The sequence below is a fragment of the Epinephelus moara genome, chromosome 11 (genome assembly GCF_006386435.1).
Source record: "Epinephelus moara isolate mb chromosome 11, YSFRI_EMoa_1.0, whole genome shotgun sequence".
Lineage (NCBI taxonomy): Eukaryota > Metazoa > Chordata > Actinopteri > Perciformes > Serranidae > Epinephelus > Epinephelus moara.
Window position 1 is genome coordinate 34,602,013 of NC_065516.1, and position 25,217 is coordinate 34,627,229.

General features: G+C 42.1%; 1 protein-coding gene across 1 annotated transcript in view; it reads left to right on the forward strand.

Annotated features, from left to right (window-relative positions):
- The window catches only part of tgfbr1b (transforming growth factor, beta receptor 1 b), a 91,610-nt gene extending 67,566 nt beyond the window's left edge, over positions 1-24,044 (forward strand). The window contains exons 7-9 of the mRNA XM_050056081.1: positions 3,714-3,838; positions 3,983-4,113; positions 15,247-24,044. Of these exons, the coding sequence (XP_049912038.1) occupies positions 3,714-3,838; positions 3,983-4,113; positions 15,247-15,372 (382 nt within the window). The 3' untranslated portion in view covers positions 15,373-24,044. The remainder of the gene's footprint in view (positions 1-3,713; positions 3,839-3,982; positions 4,114-15,246) is intronic.
- The last annotated feature ends 1,173 nt before the right edge of the window (positions 24,045-25,217 follow it).

The following is a 25,217-nucleotide window of genomic DNA, read 5'->3' on the forward strand; positions in this document are numbered from 1 at the left end:
GCTTCAGGACACTTGGATCACTACGGACGAGCAGTATGGAGATATTTTGTGGTTTCAATTATGTGTTTTTGGACGTTTGAATCTGGGGCGCCGTCAGCCTCCATTAGGTGGAGTTGTGTTGCTACCTCCTCTCCCCTTGGATCTCCGCAAGTGATGTGAGGACTCTAAAACTTCACCTGAGCCTCCCTCGGCATATGGGTGAGTAGATAATGGCTGAATTTTCATTTTTGGGTGCACTATAAGTGCACTTTAAGTCATCATACAATATTACTGCAATTTTAGATATACTGCAATATGATGACTACTGCGATATATTGTGATTTACTTTTTCCACTATAAATTTTGTCCCCAAAGGAAAACTTCGTCAGTATCTGTTTTATCTAATAAGGTTAAAGTTTTTAGTCTGTTCATCTCACTTCAACCATTTTTTTGTAGCAGCAAAATGTATGTATGTAAATGTGAGACGTTTATGTCGCTCACGGTGGTGTGCAGGGGACGATTGGTTGAATTTGCAGAAAAGTTGCGGTGATTGGACGGAATTTCAAGGTTACAGAGAATTCACTGGAATGTGTTGAATAAATAGTTGCAGTTGTGACATTGCGACATCTAGGAGGAGCTGAATCATTCTGAAATGACGAATTCTCACAAGATGCTCTTCATTTGTCTCAAACACAATGGCTCCAAGGTTAAATACACTGAACTTGAAAATGTTCAGGCCTTGGCTTTATTCAAACACAGTCTTGAATCAAAAGCCCCTCCTACAGACAAATTCTTTCTGTGTGTGTTTATAAATTTAAATAAAGACAGCTTGTTTTTTAAACTAATTAATTTGCTTCCTTGCCGTTCGCTACATAATTAAAATTTCTCTGAGGTTTTTTGGAAAATATTGACGAAGGTCTTTTGTGTCGAGCCAGAAGTATTTTCTGTCTCATTTATGTGAAGCAGCGGCAGTTTGCTACCGGAGGCCCTCTATTCATTATTTGTTCACCACTCAGTCAAAGAATTCAATTAAGACTATTTGATTACACTGTGGAATCCCATCTCGTTACAGATCACCATCAGTGCCGACGGGCAGAGACGGAAACTCAGCCATTTGTTGTGGTCAGTTATCGGAGGTTTCTGTGCAGAGCCCTGGTGTTATGTTCACATGATTTAATCAGGGCCATGTGTAATGGGTCATAGCAGCAGTGTGGCACTTGTCAAATCGGAGGCTGTAGACTCATCACTCACATTTGCCCTGCTGCCTTTAGATGGCTGCAGGGATTTAAAGGGACAGTTCACCCCAAAATCAAAAATACACGTTTACTCTTACCTGTATGCATCTCCTGCTGGCTCACCCAGAACCACGGATGTTGAGCACTGTGAGCCGTGTGCCATCGATTTCCGTTATATTAGAGAGACGGTAGACATCTCTACGGCTGATATCTCCAACACTTGGCAACTCACACCAAAACAATCTAGAGTGATAAATTGCCCCACAGGTAGGAGGGAAAATATGTATTTTTGATTTCTGAAATTAGTACTATCCTCATCAGTCCTGCTCATCTCTTTAAGTCTTTAGTTTGCTCTTGTTGACAGAATAAAGAAATTAATAAGAGCCAGACGTGGCTCCCCTTTTCCCGTAACCATTACCCAACTGGCCACCAACGTTGTTAGATGTTGATATGTGGTTGAATTCAGGCTGTGACATCGGGTGACCAAAATTCAGTGTCGGGACGTATAGCGCCTTTCTGTACTTTCAACCACTCAAAGCGCTTTTTACACTACGGGTCACATTCACCCATTCACACACATTCCTACACTGGTGGCCGAGGCTACCACCTGCTAGTGACAGCCAAATGAAGCCTCATGAAGCATTTTCTTTATTTTCTGAACCCACTAGATGGCGCTCATGGTTTAAAGAGAGAGGCTCAAAGAATGGCAATTGAGTGTGCTTTCAACCTTTTGTTGAACAAAAAGCGCCATCTAGTGGGCTCAGAAAATAAAGAAAATGCTTCATGAGGCTTCATTTGGCCATCACTACCACTTGGTACTCAGTTTTTAACACACTCACACACCGATGGAACAGCCATCAGGAGCAGTTTGAGGTTCAGTGTCTTGCCCAAGGATGCTTCAACATCAAGACTGGAGGAGCCGGGCATCGACCCGCTCTACCTCCTGAGCCACAGCTGCTGTTGGTGTAATGGCAACGTCAATTTGATTTAGAATACTGGCGACAAATTACATTGATATTTTGTTGGTTTCAAGTTTTGTTGTTGAGTATGTGTGACACGTCTAATGCCAGTGTCACCCTGACGTAGGAGAACGACATTCAGTCGTGAGGTATGGAGAAAAAAACGTAACGTCTGCAAAACATCATAATGTTAACGTCCACACAACAAGAAATTCTAACATCATTAGACATTTAAAATACAGTCAACCCAGTTTTCATCCCAACCAAAATTAAACGTCTGTCTGACAAAAGAGTCCAACGTATTTCTGGCATCATACCAATGTCCGGGTTCAGCTTGGCTCATCAGAGATAAAAGTTGTCCAAGAGTGTTAAATGCTTTCACACACTGCAGCATAAGAAAAGATGTGGAAATTGATCAGACAGAGGAGATCAATTAATCAGGATCAAATACATAAAGATCCTTTATCTCGATGCTGACTGGATTATGGCAGAAAGAGCGGGAAGGGTGGGGTGTCAACAGAAAGTGACGGATTGAAATCAGAGGTTACCGAGTTTGGGACAGATGATTCAATCACTTGTGATTATTAAGCTTTCAATGGATTTCATGATCACTGTAGCCTTAAAGAATATTTCACCTGTGAAATGAACGTTTGTATATCAGTTACTCACTGCGTGTTAAGCTGATGTCACGAAGAAAACCTTAGTCCACATTGAACCAAGAATCCAAAAAAGGCAAACCCTCTTCATGATGGTGACCACGTTCAACAACAGCAAAACTACATCAAAACATTCGTTTACAAACTCGAGCAGTGTAATCCAAGTCTCATTTTTCCAGCCATATGCTCAGAACTTCCCAAACTGCATATTTGCTTAAACACTGGGATGAAAACACTTCAGTACAAACAGTCTCATGCAGGGCCAAGTAGTGTGTCTGGGCACTTGCTTACGTTTAAACTCTGCTCAAACACACACGTCCCCAAGCACACTCAGGGCGCTCTGCTCGTAGGCAGAAGTGTTTTATAATGTAATGTTTTAGAGGAAATACACTTTTTTGGGAAGCACCGAGCAAACAACTGGATAGATGAGACTTTGATTATTCTGCTCGAGTTGTGTGAGAGTTTGTAATCAGATACTGTGATGTAGTTTTGCTGTTGTTAAAGCGAAGCTCCCCAGTGACTTCAGTTCATCAAGAATGTTTCGCTTTTTTGGATTTTTTTTTGTTCATCTTGGAGGCACGCCACAAGATGAACAACATTTTCTTCACAAATTCAATATAACAATTGATTGTTTTCCGAATGAAGTGTTCTTCAGGGGAGCAGGGTGCTGGTCCGATTGATTACTGTACACCAACTTTTTGCTTTGCACTCACATCTCCACTTTGTTCAGGTCTTGTTTTATTTTCACGGACATTAAATTTCACCACTGGTTCCATGATTATTCTCTCCCTAATAAAGTGTATGCTTTTATCCAAGCAACATGTACAATGCCATAACTTCATTCAAGTTATAGTTTGATAGCAGTGCGTTATCTTTCTCCTCAGGTATATGGCTCCGGAGGTCCTGGACGACTCCATAAACATGAAACACTTTGAGTCTTTCAAGCGAGCTGACATCTACGCCATGGGCCTGGTCTTTTGGGAGATCGCCAGCCGCTGCTCTATGGGAGGTGAGGATCATATGAGAGTTGATTGTGGAAATATTTACACACAAGTATCTGCATAGATTGTGGGAAGATGCATAATCAGACACACAGGTGAAAACATGTAGCATGAAAACACCTCAGTGTATTTTAACCTCATCTTTCTGTCAGGCATCCACGAGGACTACCAGCTGCCCTACTACGACCTGGTCCAGTCAGATCCATCAGTGGAGGAGATGAGGAAGGTTGTGTGTGAGCAGAAGCTTCGGCCTAACATTCCCAACCGCTGGCAGAGCTGTGAGGTAGGACGCACGTCAATGTCTCAGTCTCTTGTCAAGGATGTTTGATGTTTACAGGGACAGAGCAGGATTCTTTCTCCCCCCATGATGGTATCGGTGGTGAGACTGTAGGCTTCAGTCCACACATCAGAGAGAAAAAGAAACACGAGTCTGAACCTCGAAGCCTCGGAGTCCTTCTCAATAACACCGCTCAATCACATGATACACACAGGCGGGCGCGCTCATTCCCACAGTCCCCAGAGAGGAAGCAACCACTCAGCCTGGAGGAGGAGAAAGTGTGTGTGTGACTCTCGTGCGGTCTGTGGTTTCAGTTTTAACAGTAAAGTACTCGCACACATACACAGGCACACACACTTGTGGTCGTGGTTTGTTTACCGTGGGTGTCATTATAGTTTAATCTTATTCAGGGACATTTAAGCAGCAGCGCTGTGTGAAGGCGGATCCATGAGCATAATGTTTGGAGACTCTGCAGGGCCTTTATTCGATTATTTTAATGAAAGCTTTGACTTCATTTTACTAAAAATAGCAAATCTGATTCTACTTTTTGCTGCATTTTGTTGTAGTTACTGTTTTTATGCCTCCGCACAGCGATAGCAGTGGCTGGAGTATTATGTTTTTGACTTGTCTGTCTCATTCTCGTAAACAATGCCTTGGGGAAATTTCTTTGAATTTGGCACAATTTGGCAAGAAAGTCCACTTGGACTCAAGGATGAACTGAACTAGTTTTAGATGGTCAAAGGTCAAGGTCACCGTGACCTTGCATCTGTCTTCTTTGTAACGTGATGTCTTAAGAACAAATTGGGGGAAGTTCCTCAAATTTGGCACAAACGTTCTCTTGGGCTCAGCGATGAATTGCCTAGACTTTGGTGATCATAGGTCAAAGGTCCAGGTTGCAAAGACTGTGTCTGTCTCATTCTTGGGAATGCAGTAGCTCAAGAACACCTTGAAGGAATATTTTCAAATTTGGCACTAAGGTTGCAGCGGTATACCGGTTTCAGGGTGTACCGTGATATGCAAACTGACAGTTATCATACCGTGTACTGTACATTTGTTTATTTACGATATTGGGGAGAGAGAGATTCTTGCCTATACATTTTCAAAAAGGAGACTTTTTATGCATACCTCCATTTTATCTATTTTTTTAAGGGTTTTACAGTAGTGAAAAGGCGATTTTATTTTTATTTATTTATTTATTTTTATTTTTTTTTCCTGAGATGGCTATCGTACTGGCAAAATCTCATGCCCTATTTGGCACAAATATCCAGTTAGACTCAAGGATGAACTGATCAGATGTTATTGATCAAAAGTCTAGGTTCTAGTTCTTTTAAAAGCATTATCACAAGAACACCTTGAGGGAATTTCCTCAAATTTGGCACAAACGTCCACTTGGATTTAGCTATAAACTATTCTAATTTGGTGGTCAAGAGTCAAAGGTCCAGGTTCCTGTGACCTTGTCCGTCTTATTCTTTTGAACGCGATGTGTCAAGAACACCTTGAGGGAATATTTTCAAATTAAATTTCTGATGGATATCATACCGTGTACATTTTTTTATCTGCAATATTGGGGATAAAATGCAACTGGACGGAGATTCTCACCTTAAAATTAGCTTCTTTTTTTTTTTTTTTTTTTAAAAAGGGACATTTCTTACGCATACCTCCATTTAGGAAAAAATTGTTTAAATTATCCTAATAAAACATTTGTTTAACCTAAAATAACCCCTCCGCTTTCATTCTGACTGATAATAATTCTGTTATACCATGATATTGTGATACCGTGAAACCGCAATTTTGTTGAGACAGATATCGTCCCGGGAAAATCTAATACTGTTGCAACCCTATTTGGCACAAACATCCAGTTAATGTCAAGGATGAACTGATTAGATTTTGTTTGTCACAGGTCAAAGTTTAAGGTTGCCGTGACCTTCTCTGTCTCATTCTTTTAAACGCAATATCTCAAGAACACGTTGAGGGAATTCCCTCAAGTTTGGCACAAACGCCCACTTGGATTCAACGATGAACTGATTAGAATTTGGTGGCCAAAGTTCAAGGTCAGTGTGACCTCATACAACATGTTTGTGGCCATAGATAGCCAAGATTTCACACAAATTTCTAATAGGATACAAGTGGGGACATCACTGTGACATCATAAAACACTTTTATGATCATTATTCAACGTTGTAACTCAGGAGCAGAAGGGCAGACACTTGGTCAGATACTGAATTGGTAACGCTAATCTTGAATCTGTGCCGATTGTATGGACCTTCTGTGCTGTCGGTGGGGAGACGTGTGTAGTATCCATGTTTTCACAGACATGGATGTAAACTGTATCTGCAACTCGATGGGTTCGCGATCTGTAATTCCAGTCTCATTCAGTTTGTATTTTCCTACAAGCCATTTTTTGAACCACACGTAGGCTTACCACAGACACACGGAGGAAGTGATTGTTTCATCGTGAGGATGAGCTTGTGGCTTGTGGCTGATGGTTAAACACTGTTTGATCGTGTCCAATGTAGGTGAGCACTAGCAGAGAAGTAACCTCAGCTCTGCTCTTAAGCTATTCTCAAAACGAGCCAGTGTTTAACTGCCAAAAATCACACATCTCCACTCATTGTAACTGTTGTTAATCTGTAAACAAACACACAATAGCTGGATATCCTAGTGCCTCTAATCATGTGCATCACCTCAGGCCAGTCTCTCTGATTTTCTTTTAACGACCCTTTTTTCTCTCTCCTCTGTGGACTCGGCACGTGCAGGAAGTTATTTTCATTGTTATATAATCACACAACTCACTTCATTTGTCTGCCTGCACTGTTGCTGTTGTTAGCACTGCACTGCTAGCCACTAGCATTTTGGCTCAGCTTACTTCCATTTTTGCTCATAACGTCTAAGGTAAGAGCCGTATTCAAATACAACCAAGACTGTGACGAAATGTTGCACAGTGCAAGGTGTAAAATAATTTCAGTATCCACCCCGTCGTTCGAATCTTTCATGGCTCATGCTACATGCTAAAACGGGCCAGTAGTCTTTCTGTAAGTCTTTGAGTGAGTGAAAATTTATATATGGATGTACTTTGGATTTGCAAATTAAACATGAGAAAATCTTTAAAAAATGATCGATCTGAAAGCACAAATTAGTGCTCCCACTCCGCACGTATAAAACCTCTCTTGTATTTATGTCCAGTCGCACTACGTGTTTGTGTAGTTTGTTGTCCACACAAGTACTACAGCTAAGTAAAGCATGATAGCAGATCCAGCTGCAGCTCCAGTCAGTTTGCTCAGAGTCCGACCGGACCAAACAGTCACCACCTCTCTGCTGTTCTTTATAAACAGACTCTGTTATGAGCAGCCAACTCTGCTGCCCACACACGTCTTAAAGCTGGGTGTAAACGTTGGAACAGATCAGTCCTCATCACGCTACATCAGCACACACATTCTGCTGTATATTTTGACCTCGGCCACCTTTTGTCTGGCAGCATCCAGACGGCTGTGATGTTTGTGATCTTGGATGAGTCTGTCTCCTTTTATGGATTCAAATCTTTGTTTGTCTTCCATTTTAATGCAGAAGCCTTGTTTGTACCAATCATGAATCCTCACCTCTGACCCACTGAAGGTCCTGGAGAGCGCTCTCACTGAGCCTATTGATTTTAAACTGCACCTGTGGCTTGTTTCTCTGCCCAGGTAGTTTCTGTGCACGCTCAGCATCATCATGAATGTGTGGTGTAACTGTTTGAATGAATTTGTTCCTCTCCCTGTTTCATCTGCTCCATCTCGGTGAAATCTGATGTTCAGGGTCAGTATTTGTCCCTCTGGCTTTAAATTCTCTGTGAATATATCGTCAGAGAGTTTCTTTTATAACTCTGAAAAGCCGCAGAACAATACTGAGGTTTTCATCTAAACTGCATTGCATTGATCAAGGACCAAAAACAAATACATCATCAATGTGCTCTAAATCTGAAAGGCGGATTGTCTGTCTGAATGTTCCTACGACCATCCACCCATCCATCTGTCCCATTCTTGTGAACGCGATAGCTCAAGAACGCCTTGAAAGAATTTCCTTAAATTTGGCACAAACGTTCACGTGGACTTAATGATGCACTGATTAGATATGGGTGGTCAAAGGTAAAGGTCACTGTGACTTCATCTGTCTCATTCTTGTGAACGCCATATCTCAAGAACACCTTGAGAAAATTTCTTTAAATTTGGCACAAATGTTCACTTGGACTCTGCAATGAACTGACTTTAATGAACTAGCTTTTGATGGTCAAAGGTCAAGGGCACCGTGGCCTTGCATCTCTCATCCTTGTGAATGGAATTTCAAGAACACTGTTTCTTCAATTTTGTCACAAATATCCACTTCAAGATCACCATGACCTTGCACCCAACTCACTCTCGTGAATGAATATTTTAAGGACAACTTTAAGGAATTTCCTCACATTTGGCACAACCGTCCACTTTGAGTCAAGGATGAACTAATGTGTATTTGGTTTTCAAAGGTCAAGGTCAAGGAATTTCTTAAAATTTGGCACCACAAGGCAGTATAATTCTAGCTTTCTTTCTAGTTCATTAACTTATCTCCCTCAAACTTACACTCTCATAACTCAGTCAAATCTGAACAAACCATTATCCACAGACCACAGTAGAGGGCTGCATTGGGATTGGGTCCCGCCGGGTCCCGCGGGACCCAATCCAAATCTTGCGGGAGCGGGCGGTTTGAACTTTGCTGCGGGCGGGAACGGGCAGCAAAAAAAACCACTGCGGGATCGGGATGTAGCCTATAGCGACAGGATGGAGTTAACAAATGTTGTGGACAAGAAGCTCAAACAAGGTCTCAAAGCTGGCGCGTTTCATCTTCAGCATCCAGTGCGCCTTCAGAGCGGGCCTTTAGTGTCTGTGGGCGCATCTTGGAAGAGAGACGCACGGGATTGGGACCGCAGTCGGTCAGCAACATTCTCTTCCTCCGCAGCAATATTATGGCCAAGTGATTCAATTGTTAAATTCATTCGTTTCATTCGTTAACTTTGTTTATTTTATGTTATTTATTAGTGTTATTTGAGCCACTCACAGCCTACTCCCGTTGCTATTTGTTAATTACATAAAGAGGCATGATGATGCCGTGTTATTGAGCATAGGCTTTATCTTTATCTCATTAATGTTTCTTATTCAGGTCTCTCTTAGAAAAGAGACCTTAACCTCAATCACTGTGTGGTTATATAAAGGTAGAGAAATAAATAAAATACAGAGGAGGAGAATAGAATATGAAACAGCCTTTATTTCATTAAAAACTAAATGAAAACAACGAAATAGGAGCGCTATTCCTGACCAGTGTGTCAAAAGACATGCAGACCAGGGAAACAAAACAAACAACCCCATGAATCTCTTTATTAATAGCCTATAAAATGACGTGTTTTCTCCTGCGGGACGGGAGAAGACACAAAATCAATGCATCTCTATTATTGTGCGGGCATAAATTCTCAGAGTTTTGCGGGAGCGGGCGGGAGTGGACATACACATTGCGGGTGCGGGCGGTAACGGTCAGAAATTCAGCGGGAGCAGGATGAAGAGAACAGTCCCACGCAGGGCTCTAGACCACAGCACTGATACACATCCAGACAGACAAACAGGTTTAACAAGCTGAAACTAGACAGTTCCTACAGGTGCAGAAACCAGCCCCGCTCAGTCTATTATTAGCAATAAATGCATGATGAAGAGTGCTGGTGTGACACTCTTCCTCCCTCTGAATATCTGACCCCAGAACCCCCAGAATTTGCCATTTTATAGTTTGCCTTGTCATTTCATTAAATCACCATTAGCTGTAGCGCTGTGCTAATGCACTCTGTCAGTTAACTTGTTTTTGCTGCGTATTGTTTGTTGGTAAAAACAGCAACTGTGACCTTTGGCAAGAAAAACTGTCTTAATGAGCTGCCAGACTTTGGCAAGGATGTAGAGGAAGTATAACCAGTGCCTGTCATGTAAAGTAATTCTAACAGCGTGTACCAAATGTTTTAGTATTTTAACAAGGATGAACTCGGTGAAGTGCAGACAGCACCAACACTTGATAATCTCTACACACAGACTTTCACTGTCGGCTCGTACTGGCCACACTGTTAGTATTCATCAAGCAATTGAGTCACAGACAAACACAAACTGCTGCGTGCTGGAGGAAATAATAAGTATGTATATTAACAATATCAATAGGTGTTGTTGATGTTTTTCTAATGTTTAGTTTTCCTCAACTATGTAGGAGTCAAATTAAACTGTACACACTAAAGCATAAACACAGATGCTCATCTGCTGTTCCTGATTAATTGTATGTTTCACTCTCTCTATTTTCTCTTCTTATACTGTGCAGCCACTTTTACAAATCAACAGCAACAACTGAAATGTTCCCCTACCCCTCCATGGTGTTAGGGCTACATGACCCTCTTAACGGGGCGGTGACCTCCAAACTGAGCTTTTTGAGAAATCATTCATAAGATGGCTGCACACGCAATAAAAGAAACCCACAAGAAATTTATATTTATACCTCCGCGCCGTGGCCTGAGGCATTATGTTTTAGGGTCGTCCGTACCTCCGTAGATTTGTCCATCCTATTATAGTAAATGTAGTATCTCAAAAAAGCCTTGAGGGAATTTTTTTCAAATTCGGCACAACTGTCCATTTGAACTCAGCAATGAAGTGTTACGATTTTGGTGGTTGTAGGTCAAAGATCAAGGTCACTGTGACCTCATCTGTCTCATTCTTCTGAATGCTTTATTTTAGAATACCGTGAGGAATTTATTTATATTCTGTACATCCACTTGGACTCAGTGATGAACTCATTAGAATTTGGTGGCCAAAGGTCAAGGTCACTGTGACCTTGCATCTGTCTCATTCTTGATATTTCATGAACGCTGCGAAGGAAATTCCTCAAATTTGGCACAATCGTCCACTTGGATAAAGCAATGAACTCATTAGAATTTGGTGGTAAAAGGTCAAGGTCACTGTGACCTCACAAAGCTGGTTTAGCGGGAAAAAACTCAAGAATTCATACACTAATTATGACAAAGAAATGTCTAATAGAATAAAGTTATGAAGTGAAGAAATTTCCTATCCAAAAGGTCAAAGGTCAGCTCCACTGTAACATCATGATTTTTCTGACTATCACTTAACATCATATCTCAGGAACAGAAGGGGAGACATTTGGTCAGATGTTAAATTGGTGACACTAATCTTGGGTGTCCACCTTGAAACGCAGCTGATTGCACAGATCTGTGTGTGAAGCATCCATGTTTTCTCAGACATGGATGTAACCGTACCTTAAACTTGACTGGTGTGTGGAGGTTTACAGCTGCGAGGTGGTAATTCTAGATTTTAAAATTACACTATCTTATTATCTTGGTTTAATGTAGTTTAGTGTATCATGGTTTGTGTCGCAACATTGTGAGATTTTCACCGAACAACAACCGTCTCAGAAAATATTGCGATTTTGCGGTATCACGGTATTTAAGAATGTATATTATCATCAGTCAGATTGATCCTTAAACGAATGAGAACGGAGCGGGTATTGATAGTTGAACAAACGTTTTATCACTATAATTGAAACTTGAAACTATTTTGTTGATGGAAGTTTGTGTAAGAAGTCTGGCCTTTGAAAATAACTAAAATAAAGGGGGGATTCTTCGTGAAGTTGCTTTTTTTTAAAATATATCGTACATAAGCAAATGTACATGGTATGATAACCGTCAATTTTTATATCACGGTATACCTTGAAATTTATATATCGCTGCAACCGTAATCATGGTCCTTTTCTTTATAACACGCGTAACAAATAGAAACCCTATTAGGAAGCTGATATCTTGGTAGCTAACTAGCTAGCTCACTAACGTTACATTGTAATTGCTGATTTCTGTCTGACAGTCCCCCATTTTGACATATTTCCATATTGCATTCCCACCTCTGATGGCATATGACGCCCAAAATTTAACTTAAGTCCAGAAGCAAAGTTGCTGCACTTGTTACTGTTCCTCTAGTATCATCAGTTGCGTGAGTTGCTAATGTTTGCCTACAGAGCTTTGCCGCTGGCCTGCTAATGAAGTGGTGTTCTTTTTATTTGATGACAAGGTTGATCGATTTATATCGTGAAACTTAAATTGTGAACGAATTACAGTTTATGTCACCATCAGATAAAGGTCAGATGTCATTGTGATGGCACCATTGTTACCACCATCATGTCTGTTACGTATACGCCATTGACAACTACTGATGACGTATCAGGGTCTTGACCGGTTGTCCCATTTCATAGGGAAGATTTCAACCACTTCCGCTTATAGAGCTGTTTCGAGGGGCAAAGGAGCACTCGGAAATTAGCGGTAGGGGTAAAAATAAGAAATTGGATTGGGTCTAAATACGATCAAATGAGACTCCATGGGGTCAAAAGTGGAGCGTATTTGAGGATTCTTGACAGGCGCCCTGGTGCAGGAACCCATCATTTAGAGTCAAGTCTTGTAGAGGTGTTAGTCTGGGTTGCTGTTCGAGGCGTGGTATTCCCAGAAGGGATTGTTTTTCAGCCGGCACACCATTCCACCAACTAGCCTGTAAATCAGAATGGCAGGTTAAAGTAAATGAATCCGTATCTGAAAGCACTTGAATCTGAAAGCCTTGACATAAGAAATGAGCTCCAGCTAGCTCGGCTGAAGGAGACAGTGGTAATGTGAAGTGTGTGTGTGTGTGTGTGTGTGTGTGTGTGTCAGATTGCAGTGTAAAGTTGGCACTAATCCACCTGATGAATGGAGGACTGGAATGTGTTGGCTGTCTTAATGAGCTCTGTAGGAAGTTCCGTAGAGGGAGCACCAGCATCTCAGCAGACAGACGCTGTGAGAGACTGAGGCGGAGACACACACACACAGACATGTTGACTCATACATACCAGATGCTGTTTACAGCCCCGCCAAGGGAGACGTGGAGGAATTAGTGTAAACCCTGGAGGCTCCAACACTATTTCAAAGCCTATTTGCAAATTTAGTTGTAAGTCACCATCTAAGTGAAGCATTAGAAAAGACTCGGATTGTCGGTCGGATTCATTTTCCAGAACATACTAAATCAAACCATGCAGTGATGTAGTAAGAATAACTAGAAAAGGACAGACGCATATTTGGCTGTTTGGACCACGTTTGGAAGCAGGTAGAGGTGTCAGGAAACAACAGCTGATAAATAACTGATGAAATGATTTTATCTTCAACAATTTCATACCTTGGAAGTATTTAGTCTCTTATATCAGAGATCTTGTATCTTGAGCCACAAGATTCTAGTCCTCTTCATTAAAAACAACAATTTATTAAAACCTCTGAAAGACAATCGAAACAATTATGAGACTGAATTTGAAGCTTACAGTTCAAACAAAACTGGTCTATTGTTCCAAAATATTAAGTAATTTACAATTTAATGGAAAAGCAAGAGACAAATCGGCAAAAGTACGTCAAAGGTAAGTTGCATCTCACCACAGATGTCCTGGTTTTAATGCTGACGGTACAGGCCAAACTAAACGCTACTAAATTTCCAGATCAAGTGAACACCAAGAGGATCCCACAACGTTTTTATTTTCTGAAAGTCCATGGTACATGCAGGCAGTCCAAAAGTGCATCCAAGGCACTGACTGGAGTTAAAAATCCGTTCTTGACGGATAAACCAAGTTGTTTTTTGTGACTATTTGCCCTATCCATGAAGAGCACCTGATTTTTGTTTTTTAACAATTTACTACACAGTGCAGCACTCACTATTTTTTCTTAACACTCTCCTCTTTTACATGAGAGTTATTTGTGGACAACACATAGTAAATACTGGGACATAAAGAAGCACTTCCCATCAGCAGATATTAACCTTGTCTACACAGTGGTCTAAAAGCTTATTCAGTCTATTATTTTATTTAACAGTTTTAGCTATGTAGCTATACACAGAATAACCAATTCCCGGATGGAAGATGGAGCCAAGATAGTAATTAGAGGATTGTTTAATTCTGTGAGACCTAGGAAAAGCAGCTGCTGTTGTGGTGACAGCTAATGAGGATCCAATAAACACGCAAATCCAGTTCAGCGAAACCAGGACAGACGATTAGCTTAATTACAAATGCACAGAGCGGAATCTCATAAATGCTAGGACACTAAAAGATAAGATAGGATAAGGTAATCCCACAGTGAAATTTGCAACCTCTCAGCAGCAAAGGGACAGTGCAAACAGGAAGCACCAGTAGAGGCAATTGTAAATGGACTGCCCTTGTAACGCGCTTTTAGCATCTTCCGACCACTCAAAGTCACATTCACCCGTTCACACACTGGTGGCTGAGGCTACCGTACATCGCGCTACTCGGTAACAATTCACACGCACTCATACAATGATGGAACAGCCATCAGGAGCAATTTGGGGATTAGTGTCTTGCCCAGGGATACTTCAAGATGAAGTATGATGAAGATGAGGATGCAAGATGAAGATGTTTAGTGGACAATGCTGTCTACCTCCTGAGCCACAGTTGCCACAATGAAAGACAGGAAACTGACATGTACTGTACCTTTAAGGAAGCATGTAGATTTCAAATAACATGGGTCCAAGAATTGAGCCTTGGGGAACCCCACAGATCATTTGTTTCTGGAGCAATTTGGGGTTCAGTATCTTGACCAAGGATACTTCGACATGCAGACTGGAGGAGCCGGGGATCAATCCATTGACAGTCCGATTAGTAGTGATGGCCAAATGAAGCCTCATGAAGCATTTTCTTTATTTTCTGAGCCCACTAGATGGCGCTCATGGTTTAAAGAGAGAGGCTCAAAGAATGGCAATTCAGTGTGCTTTCAACCTTTTGTTGAACAAAAAGCGCCATCTAGTGGGCTCATGAAAAAAAGAAGATGCTTCATGAGGCTTCATTTGGCCATCACTACCGATTGGTGGACTACCTGCTCTTCCTCCTGACTCCAGGTTTAGCCAAGCTTTGCTGAAATACAGAAATTAAGTTTTAAATCCACATTAAACAAGTCCACAGCCACAGTCTAGTACACAGTCTTGTTGTTACATACAGCAGCAGAGAAGTGTATTCCCCATGAGATCAGACTGAGCCAACATCATGTTGTAATTAAGTCATATGAACTCGTGTCTTCTCTCTCCTCTGCAGGCCTTGCGGGTGATGGCGAAGATAATGAGGGAGTGTTGGTATGCCAACAGTGCCGCCCGACTCACCGCTCTCCGAATCAAGAAAACCCTGTCTCAGCTCAGCCAACAGGAAGGAATCAAGATGTAGACACAGCTACCAAACACACACACACACACACACACACACACACACACACACCTCTGACTGGCATCCATATCGTTAGCATTACAGCATTATTATCTTCATTATTATTCATCGACTGTTCCTCCCCTTTGGGTTGAAGGGAAGCGAAGACTTTTCCCCCCTTGTGCTCTTTTTATTTTCTCATCCCATTTCATTCATCAACAAACTGCTGAGTCCTGCACATGAAACTGAGGAACCGTGTGTGTATGTGTGTGTCTCACTGGGCTGCCACACACACATGAATGGCTGGATGGATCTAATGAGGGATGGTTGTGCCTGAAGGGGATAACAGAGGCATTAAAGGAAGCCTCCCCTCATTATCCTCCATCTTCCTTTACTACATTCAACACATGAAGTCTCTGAAAGACCCATTGGGGCGATTGGTGTCCATCTCAACTCCCGCCTCCACCACTCATCACATCAGCAACCAATAAGAGCTCAGACCCCTCAGGTAGAGATAAGGCCAGCCAGGCAGCTGGGAATCACCTGGGAGGCCTCTGAGCTGCCGGATCATCTTCACCATCACCTGCTCATTTGTATATTAGCATTTCATTCTTGTCTTCAGAGTGTTAAGCTACTCTTCAGTAGGGCTGCAAGTTGCTCATTTACATCTCTGAATAATTTGAATCATGGAAAATCTCCGACCATTAGAGTCACTAAAATGTGTTTAAAAAATCCAAATGGAACTTTTGGATTGATCCAAGCCATGTGATCTGTCAGTACATAGTTTAATGAACGTAACTATGTGCACCGCCCCACACTCACTTACAGTGAGGGGTGTACTCACATGCAGTTTAATATCAACATGTAGAACATTTCCATACCAGTTAACCTGTTTGTCATGTCTTTGACAAGCAGCCGTTTTTCTTGGGAAGTACATTTTCCATTTTGCTAATGTGCGCTGCACATTTGGTTCAACATGCTTTTGAAATACACAGAACAGTGGAGAGATGTTTTTTCGCAGATTCACCTGAAGCAATTGTTTATCTTGGCCACTGGTCTACTGCTAGAGAAGGGAACAGCAGAAAAAAGCTCTGACATTTACCGGCTGTCAGAATCCTCTTAATCTCCGAGCTGACAGTGACTCGGCCATCATCAAAAGTATTTCAGAGATTCGACAAAGAAAACTGATGTGAAGCTGTTTGCAGTCCTACTCTGGAGTCGTGTTACAGTAGCATTGGGAACTGAAGCTTGGACCTGGGGGTCATGGGACAGTCTGTAAGCCGCCCTGTGGGGTCCAGACAAACAACGGCTTCATCTGTTCTTCGTCTAGTCAAGTTGTGAGCAGAACCTCTCATCTCTGCAACAATTTTGCACCTGTTTTTTTTTTTTTTCATTTGTTACTGTTGTGTGTCCCCGTCTCCCTCCGTACGGTCGGGGAGGCGGACAGGTCAGTTTAATTTATTGTGTTTTTAAATTTTCTTTCTGGTGGCAGGGGATCTTTTTTGCAAGACTAAACTGGACATGATGACCTCATTCATTTTTGGCGAACATGCTGCAACATATGCAATATACAGTAGATAAATGTGTCTATTTTCTATACTCTGCTCTGCTAAACCACAAACAGCAAGAACTACAACACCAACAACAATCAGCTGCCACCATGCCTTCCAAGCCAGCTGTTACCGGAAAGTGCCAGTGCTTTAACAACCCAACTCCTCTCATGTCGGCTGCTGTGGAGTGTTTGCTCTCACGTGTATGCAGCTCTGTGCGCGTGTGTGTCAAGAGGAGGCCTGCGGGAGCCATGCCGAGCATACAGCAAGCTCGTACTATGCACACCCAAGAAGTAAGGACGGGAAGCAAGGAGGGACACACACCGCCTACACAGCACCCACAACCCAGCCGACTCTCTGGTGCCATTTTGTCAAACCCCTCCCCCCTCACCACCTGAGCACCCAGCCACCTCAGCAACAACTCATCGTACAGCTTCTCCTCCCAGTGGACTGAGTCTGGAAACTGAGCTCCAGCACCTCAAACTGTGTTTAGTTGGAAAAACGATGCCACAAACGCTCACGGCGGCTTTGGAAAAAAAAAAAAAAAAAAGACACAAAGACTTTTAAGCATTACTGATGTTGCCCTATAAATGTAAACTCTTGGATTTCTGATTTTCGTTCTTTTCACGTGTTTTGCGCCGTTGACAGCGCAGCAGCGTAAAATCAACCTTTCAAGCGTTTTCTTCTTTGTAGGATAATCAACAATGAGGTACATTCATTTAAATATAGCAAACGGAGATTTACTAAGCCATAGATTTTCCAGGTTGTGTATTATTTTTTTCCTTTTTTTTGTGGCAAGGTCTTTTTCTACTAGAATGTACATTTACGAAAAACAAAAGACGAAAAAACATGCGTAAAAAAGACAATATTGTCATTTCAGCTTAGCAAGCCTTAAGGGACCAACGCATAAGAGTCATGATCTGCTCTTATTATTATTTTCTTTATTTTGTTTGTAATTACATATATATATATATATATATATCCATGTATATATATTTGATTACAATGATGTCTCTCTAAAGGACAAAAAAAAATATATGTAGCACCTGATTTAACAGTTTGTTTCAGTCAAGTGTTCGTCCTGTTGCTGAAATTGCCATACATCTAAACCCATTTGATCTTATTTTACAGATTTGCTCGTGTCCACTGAAAGCACTTGTCAACACAAGTCCAAAAACAAATCCATTATTAGATTCAGTTTAAACGCAAGTGTAAAACCGTCAATAATGAACACATCCAGTAAATTCGACCTGCCAGACAGTGATTTGCTCAAAGAAATCCCACAGAGTCTCTTGATTGTTAAGCAATAAGTGCACTTCTGAACCACTGCGGGGTTTACCTGTGTGGCAATTTCGATGTCGATGAGTCCGTCTGTCTCCATTGTTTTTCTTTATGGATACATAATGTATTGATGTGCTGCTACTTAGTTGTCCACCTCGCTTTCCGAGTGGAGGTGAGAGCTGCCGTTGGATGTAAATACCCTCAGATTGCCTGAATCTGATCATTCTGTGCCATGTTGCTCCGACACAAATCCAGCCCATAGTCACGTTGTAGGCAGTCCTCTCAAAGATCTGCTGAAGTGTGTGTAAGAGTTGTCGTCAGCCGTGGAAGTGCAGGGGTCCGCCCGCCACCCACTGCAGCAGCTGCTGAGTTCTTCAAAGTGCTGATCAGTTCAGTGAGAATGGGAAACTGCAGCTTCATGGACCATGGTTGAAAACCACTGTGCCAACCTATTGATGAGCATGGGCGTAGCTTGTTCTCTCTGCTTCGATGCCCACTCATTAAACACAGTTGGAAATGCATTGATACATATTTCCCTCGACTAGAAGCTCAAATGTAGAGGAGGGGGGAGGAGCAAAGACATCCAAGTTTTGAAGGGTTGTGATGTGTAAGAAGTTGCTGCCCTTACAGTAACTGATTGTGTAAAAACAGGTGGATAAATTCATACAAACGTCACGTCTAAAAACCTTTTGAGCATTTAAGTCCCTTGTAACAGAGTAGCAGTGATGATGCACCTCTTGCAAGGCAACGATTACCAGTCAGAGGAAGCTCAGCGCTCGTTACTTGCAGACAGCACTTTTTGTTTGCCGTTCATGGTTTCTTAAAGTCCATCTGAAATTATTTTACATTTTTATCAGTTTTTAAAGCGCTGAGTTCAAACAAAACCACTCCAGATCAAATTGAAACACATGAAAGAAAAGTAATTTGAGCCTGACGGTTCGTTCTTGAACATGGAAACAGCAGTTGACAAAACAGTCTCCAATAATGGTCCACTTATTTGCTTGTTCTGAAGCTTTCAGCTGTATCACACTGTCTTCATCAGAGGGTCGCTCAGTTAACATTGAACTGTGGATGTTCAAACTTTCCCTGATTCTGCACCTTAGGCCATCAAGGACTAAACATTTCTGCTGTCACGTTTGAACGCGCCAGAAAATCCAAAATCCATGTCAACGTGTTAGTCTGACTGAAATCTTACTAAATCGAATTTCTCAAAGTCAGACTAACACACCCAGATAATGTGATTGGAAGTTGAATTCCACCTGCATGTATACAGTCAATCAGACCCAAACTGGCTGCGGGCTTTGACCCAGAAGTCGAAGGCATTAAATGCGTAACAGAAGAAGCCGGTAACAACATGGCGATGTCTACATCCAGAGCTGTGACTTTTTAGATGGATGCAGAGACACAGTTCATGCTGAAAGAGCTGAGTATTTTAAAATACACAGATGGGAGGAAAACGGAAAAATGTCCAGTCCTAACAAGCTGAAAGGGGGCATATCTCCACCTATCGTAGCAGAGTCGGGCATACTTGGATCAATAAATGATTCCCCTCCTGTGCCTGTATACTGGGACAAGGACAGTAGTCCAGTTAAATGGCCTAGTCGAGCTGTAACTGTAGCTCCACTTAACTGTGCATGTCGGCCGAAAGCTCCAGAGCAAATGAGTAAGTGGACCTTGAGTGGAGAAACCTTTACATTTAATGAACATTTTTAAGTGCTGTTGCATCTCTGAGGACAGAATCTGCTTATATTAAATAAACATTTATCCCGTAGCATTTTAAACTGTACAAAACATTTCTAATGTAACATATCCATTCTGGGGAAAGTGACATAATCAGTTGTTTCAGGTTTTATTCTGTGATTCCTTTGTCATCCTGTGAGAGACTTTGGTGAGAATAAAAACCCCAAAGTCTGACAAAAAGCAGGCAAGTTGTGATGTACCCACCGGTGTAGTTCCACTGTTCAGAGTTGTTCTTGTGAATGAAGTATTAAATATGTAGAAATGGTCGGCAGTGGCAGAATAGTGACGTATTATTGTAAATATCTCGTGGAGTAAACAAAAGAAGAAAGCTGTCCTGATATTCGAAGAAAGCAAAGTGGATATCGCTGCTATTTTAAATACAAAAAGGGTGACAGACTATGCTGAATTAAATGTTTAATGTGTACAAAAGTGGCCAAACTAGTAGGGAAAACTGGGGCTTGCCAGGGAAGACCAGGGCCAAGGATTCATCTCTCGAAGCCATGTGGGTTTGTGGGGCAGCAGGGGGCGGGGCGGGGCGGGGGGGTAGCTGTAAACTGAATTTCAAAGTATTCCTTTAAGTAAGCCCTGGCTTGACCTGCTGGGCCTTTGGGTGGGATCGAGACTGGATAGTATGTGTATTCCATTAGCAGTGTCATTCTCTGGGACATTAGCAACAACAAAAGCTCAACTCAACAGCACCTCTGGTATGCCTCTACTGGGACAACCTTCATTCTGTCTTAAAGTCACCAGCAGCCTTGTACTTTTTCCTTTCAAAACCCAAGATGACTTAACTGTAAAAAGACGTTTGCACCCAGCTGTTTATCTCTTGTGGTCTTTATACAGCAGTCTCTCTGTCATTGATTCTTTCTTGCCTTTCTTTCTTGTCATTCCATGTTCTCTAATTGACTTAACAGATATCTCCGAGCTACAAGGGCCACGCTTCACTGCAGCCGGTTCCCCGGCTTCACAGCTTCATACCGGGTGAACAAACTCACATCCATCCCTGCCCACTTTTTACCTCTCTAAACTCACATCTTGAGGCCGGCGTATGTTTGAAACAAAACTAGTTGGTTCGACACAATGAATCGTACTAAAGTGGATCACAGCTCGTTCGTTCAGACAGTCCTTCCTCAAAGACGTTCATGGTGTTGCATGACTTCTGGGTCCGATGTCGATATTAGGGAGAAAAAAACATCCCATATTGGGTGTTGGTGTGTCTTCCTCAAGCTCGGGTCCTCTACCAGAGGCCTGGGAGATTGAGGGTTCTGCGCAGTATCCTAGCTGTTCCTAGGACGACGCTCTTACGAACAGAGACCTCAGATGTACCTGGAATCTGCTGGAGCCATTCTCCGAGTTTGGGGGTCACAGCCTCCAGTGCTGCGATCAGGTGTTGAGGGACCAGGGCTACTGAACCAAGACATTATGAATATATATAAACACGCTGATTTTATCGGCCGACCTATATCAAGTAACTGATATACGGGCCCTGTTGTCCGGCTTCAGTAAACAGTAAAAAAAAACAAAAAAAACAGAAGGTATATTCAAAATTGACGCCACAGAACCACCAATTGTTATTCTGCACATTCGTCCTTGTCAGTACCTGGCGCCTACATTACCCACAATTTGACCACCAACAGTTCAGTCACAGATTCCAATGTGTTATGCTCGTAGCAGCAAATACATCCTGGAGCCTGCAGCAGAGTTGAGCAGTGGGCTACAGAGGTCTGCTAAGAGCACTTCTTTCTAACACATCTCCAGATTATCAAACTTGTGGTCTTCAAACCCAACTACGCCAACTCAAATGCCACAACCTGAGGACCTTAAGTGCTGCATCATAAGCAACTAGACTTCTTCGGTTCAGAACTGCTTCAGAACTGAAGAAGCCTCTCAGTTGAGAGGGGTAACGTCTTCAAGATATTCAAGCAAGTCCAGTTGCCTGTGATGTAGCACTAAAGGTTACCATGACCTGGATGACTGAGAATCTTAATCTACACATTACTTGAGGACATTGGTCAGACTAAGATAAGTTCCTCTAAAAGTCTTGTCTGGAGTGCTTGTTGGACGGCAAAATGTGTCTGAAACTCCTCTCATACATCTTACCATTGTTGAATTTGTACATTTCTGAAAAAGCTGATCGGACGAACACCATGAAGGACTGTCTGAAAGTGTACGCTATTATCTCCGTATATTCACAATCGTCTGTCTTGCCTCTCTGTCTGACAGCAGGCTTTTCATCCCTGCTGCCTTCAGGCGGAGCTGGGCAATACAAACTAGCGTGTTTGAAACATACGTCCGCCTTCAGGTCACAGAAGGGGCCGTGCTGAAGGCCGTCTCTGCTTTTGTTTGGAAAGATTCAAATGGAAACTGTAAATGCTGTTTTTTTTATTTGTGGGTTATTTGGGTTTGGTAAACAGTTTTTGCTTAGGTATTTAGATGACTCTGGGGGCCGTGACCCATTTTAAAACTCTGCGATAAAAACCCGCTTTACCTCCTCTTTGAGAATCTTACCTTGCCTTCTCTCTCCTTAGCTCAGATTAAAGAGGGGAGGAGGTCTCTGTACACTGTTGATATGCAGCCACCGTGCAATTTCAAACCTCGGTTCACTGGTCAACACAGTTGAAGGTTGTGAACGGGAGCAGCAGCGCGGCTGAGCCCTTTTGTGACTCAAACCAAATAACAGATGCACTCTGTTTGTCCAATATGCAGCCTTTTCATGCATTTCTTTTTACGCCAGGAAAAGTAGAGGACGAGCAGCTCTTCTCTGCTCCGTGTGCAGCGATGGAGGGCCAAAAACAGGGAGGTAACACAAACTATGCCAGCAGCTCTACGGCTTCGAACCACGCACTGAGAAATTCCCACAGCTGTGAATGTATCGGCCCTCTCAGAGTCTCCAGCCAATCCGAGCACAACCTGCGTAACTCAGCCCCACCGTCGCGGCAGCAACTTTGTGAGCATGCAAATATCCGGGTCTGTTTCTATCTATGTCTCTTTCTCTTGTTATGCAAAGTCCGGGCCAATCGTGTCTGCCCACTCAGTCCCTCTGGATCACACAGGTTGAACAACCTATCTATGCTAGCATGATCCACACACTGTGACGAGGAACGCGTCAGGGCCAAAGGATTATCACGTTCTCCCTTCACGGTCGCCCTCCATCGTCAGAGACCCGCTGTACGGTCTCTGTTGCAGTGGTCAGAAGCCGGGGGAAGTGTTGGGGCAGATGTGACGAGCGGTTTGAGTCACTTTAGGGTTCGGTTGTCTCCGGTTCGATGCTGCAGTGAGGCCTCTGTGGCAACAAGGGTAGCAGAAAGCTTTATCACGTTTTATTTGGTGCCTAAGTTTGACAAGATTTCTTTTACTTTTCACCTCGAATGACAAGACTGCATGTGATTGTGTCTGCATTGATGTCTGCATTACCTGCTTTATAGATGTCATCCAAAAGCTGAGAAGTATCTTAAAAAGCATAATTAACATATTAAAAAGGTCACTTAATCAAAAAGAAAATACCTCCTTTTAAAGACCAATGTGTTTTACCTCACTGTATATATATTCTCGATTTGTTTACTCCAAGTTTGCAATTTATCTTTCTCTTTTGTTTCTATGAAATGCTTAAAAAAAGTTGAAGAGAATATTTTGTTTTCTTTTCGACTGTACTTTTTTTGTCAGATGGCATTGTATTGTGTTTGTGTTGTGCCCAAGCAGTATACTATTCCTCCTTTACCATGCTCTGTATATGACCTGTTGGTTGTGTTCTGCGTGAGCTGTACAGTCAAAGCGCTTTACAAATGTCCAAGCCCCCTTCTGAGCTCTGGTACAAATGCCTTGTTCAATATGTTCTTTTGTTAAATGAAAAAAAAGAAAAGAAGAGAAAAGAGAGTCAAAGTGGAGGTGGAGGAGGCTGGAAGTGAGGGAGGGACTGTAAAGCCAAAACCCCTCAACAAGCGCTGAACCCTCCTCACCTCGGCACTCTTGGATTTCTAAACATATTATAATCTTGACTTTTTTATATAGTGTGTACAGATGAATGAGAGATCAACATAGGAACTAGAGGATTGACACTTATGTTAACTTCTAACATAGCTGGAGTAGAAAATGGTGTGAATAAAGAAACAAAGTTTCACTACAGGATTTGTGTTTGTCTGATTTGTTTGTTATTTGCTGACAAAGCTCTGTATGATAAAACCTGACAGCGTCTAGGGATGGGTGTCGCTACCTTTATCGGTACTCCTTATCGATTTGGTACTTTATCGCTTCTTTTTCTTTTTGAAATAATTGTTTTTTTAGAAAATATATATATTAAAAAATAATTTGAATATGACTAAATGTTTTTAGAGCAGCTACGGTCATTTTTACAACAGCAAAATTCTTTGTGTCATTCATTTTCTTTAATCGCTTATCCTGTTGGTAGTGATGGCCAAATGAAGCATTTTCTTTATTTTCTGAGCCCAATAGATGGCACACATGGTTTAAAGAGAGAGGCTCAATGAATGGCAATTCAGTGTGCTTTCAACCAGTGATGGCCAAATGAAGCCTCATGAAGCATTTTCTTTATTCTATGAGCCCACTAGATGGCGCTTTTTGTTCAACAAAAGGTTGAAAGCACGCTGAATTGCCATTCTTTGAGCCTCTCTCTTTAAACCATGAGCGCCATCTAGTGGGCTCAGAAAATAAAGAAAATGCTTCATGAGGCTTCATTTGGCTATCACTATCTGTTGGGGGTCACGGGGGGCTGGAGCCTATCCCAGGTGACTTTGGGGGAGGGGCAGGGTACACCTATTGTAGGGCTGACACATAGAGACAGAATGTACGTGTTTCTCAAAGTTGAGGATCCTCAAATGGCTGAATTTGAAGGAGGCTACATCATCGAACCCCGCCAGAGGGCTGTTCCAATGTCAAGGATCCTTCCGAGTTTCACCGAGGACTAAGTCCTTCATTCAGAGGAATTCCAAGGATGCATGTGTGGATCCTCAGCAGGTATAAAATCCCCACAATGCTTTGCATAGGATTTGCTGGAAGTGAGGGCGGGGCCTCTTCAATGAAACGGCAGGATTTAAATAAATATCTCCAGGAGTTTTTATCATACAAGCGTTTAAAAACTAGACAGAAACCTTTACACTTTCCAATGTGTCTACTGCCGAATAATGACATTTTTAAAATAATGTGATTCTGATAAAACATTAAAGTTTTAAAGGAAACATTTACAGCAGAGATGGAGCGCTTAGTGTCCCCCTCCTCACTCCGCATGATCTTTGCTTTCATTGTGTCAGCTTCAGTTGGTGGATTTTTCAGGGGAATCGT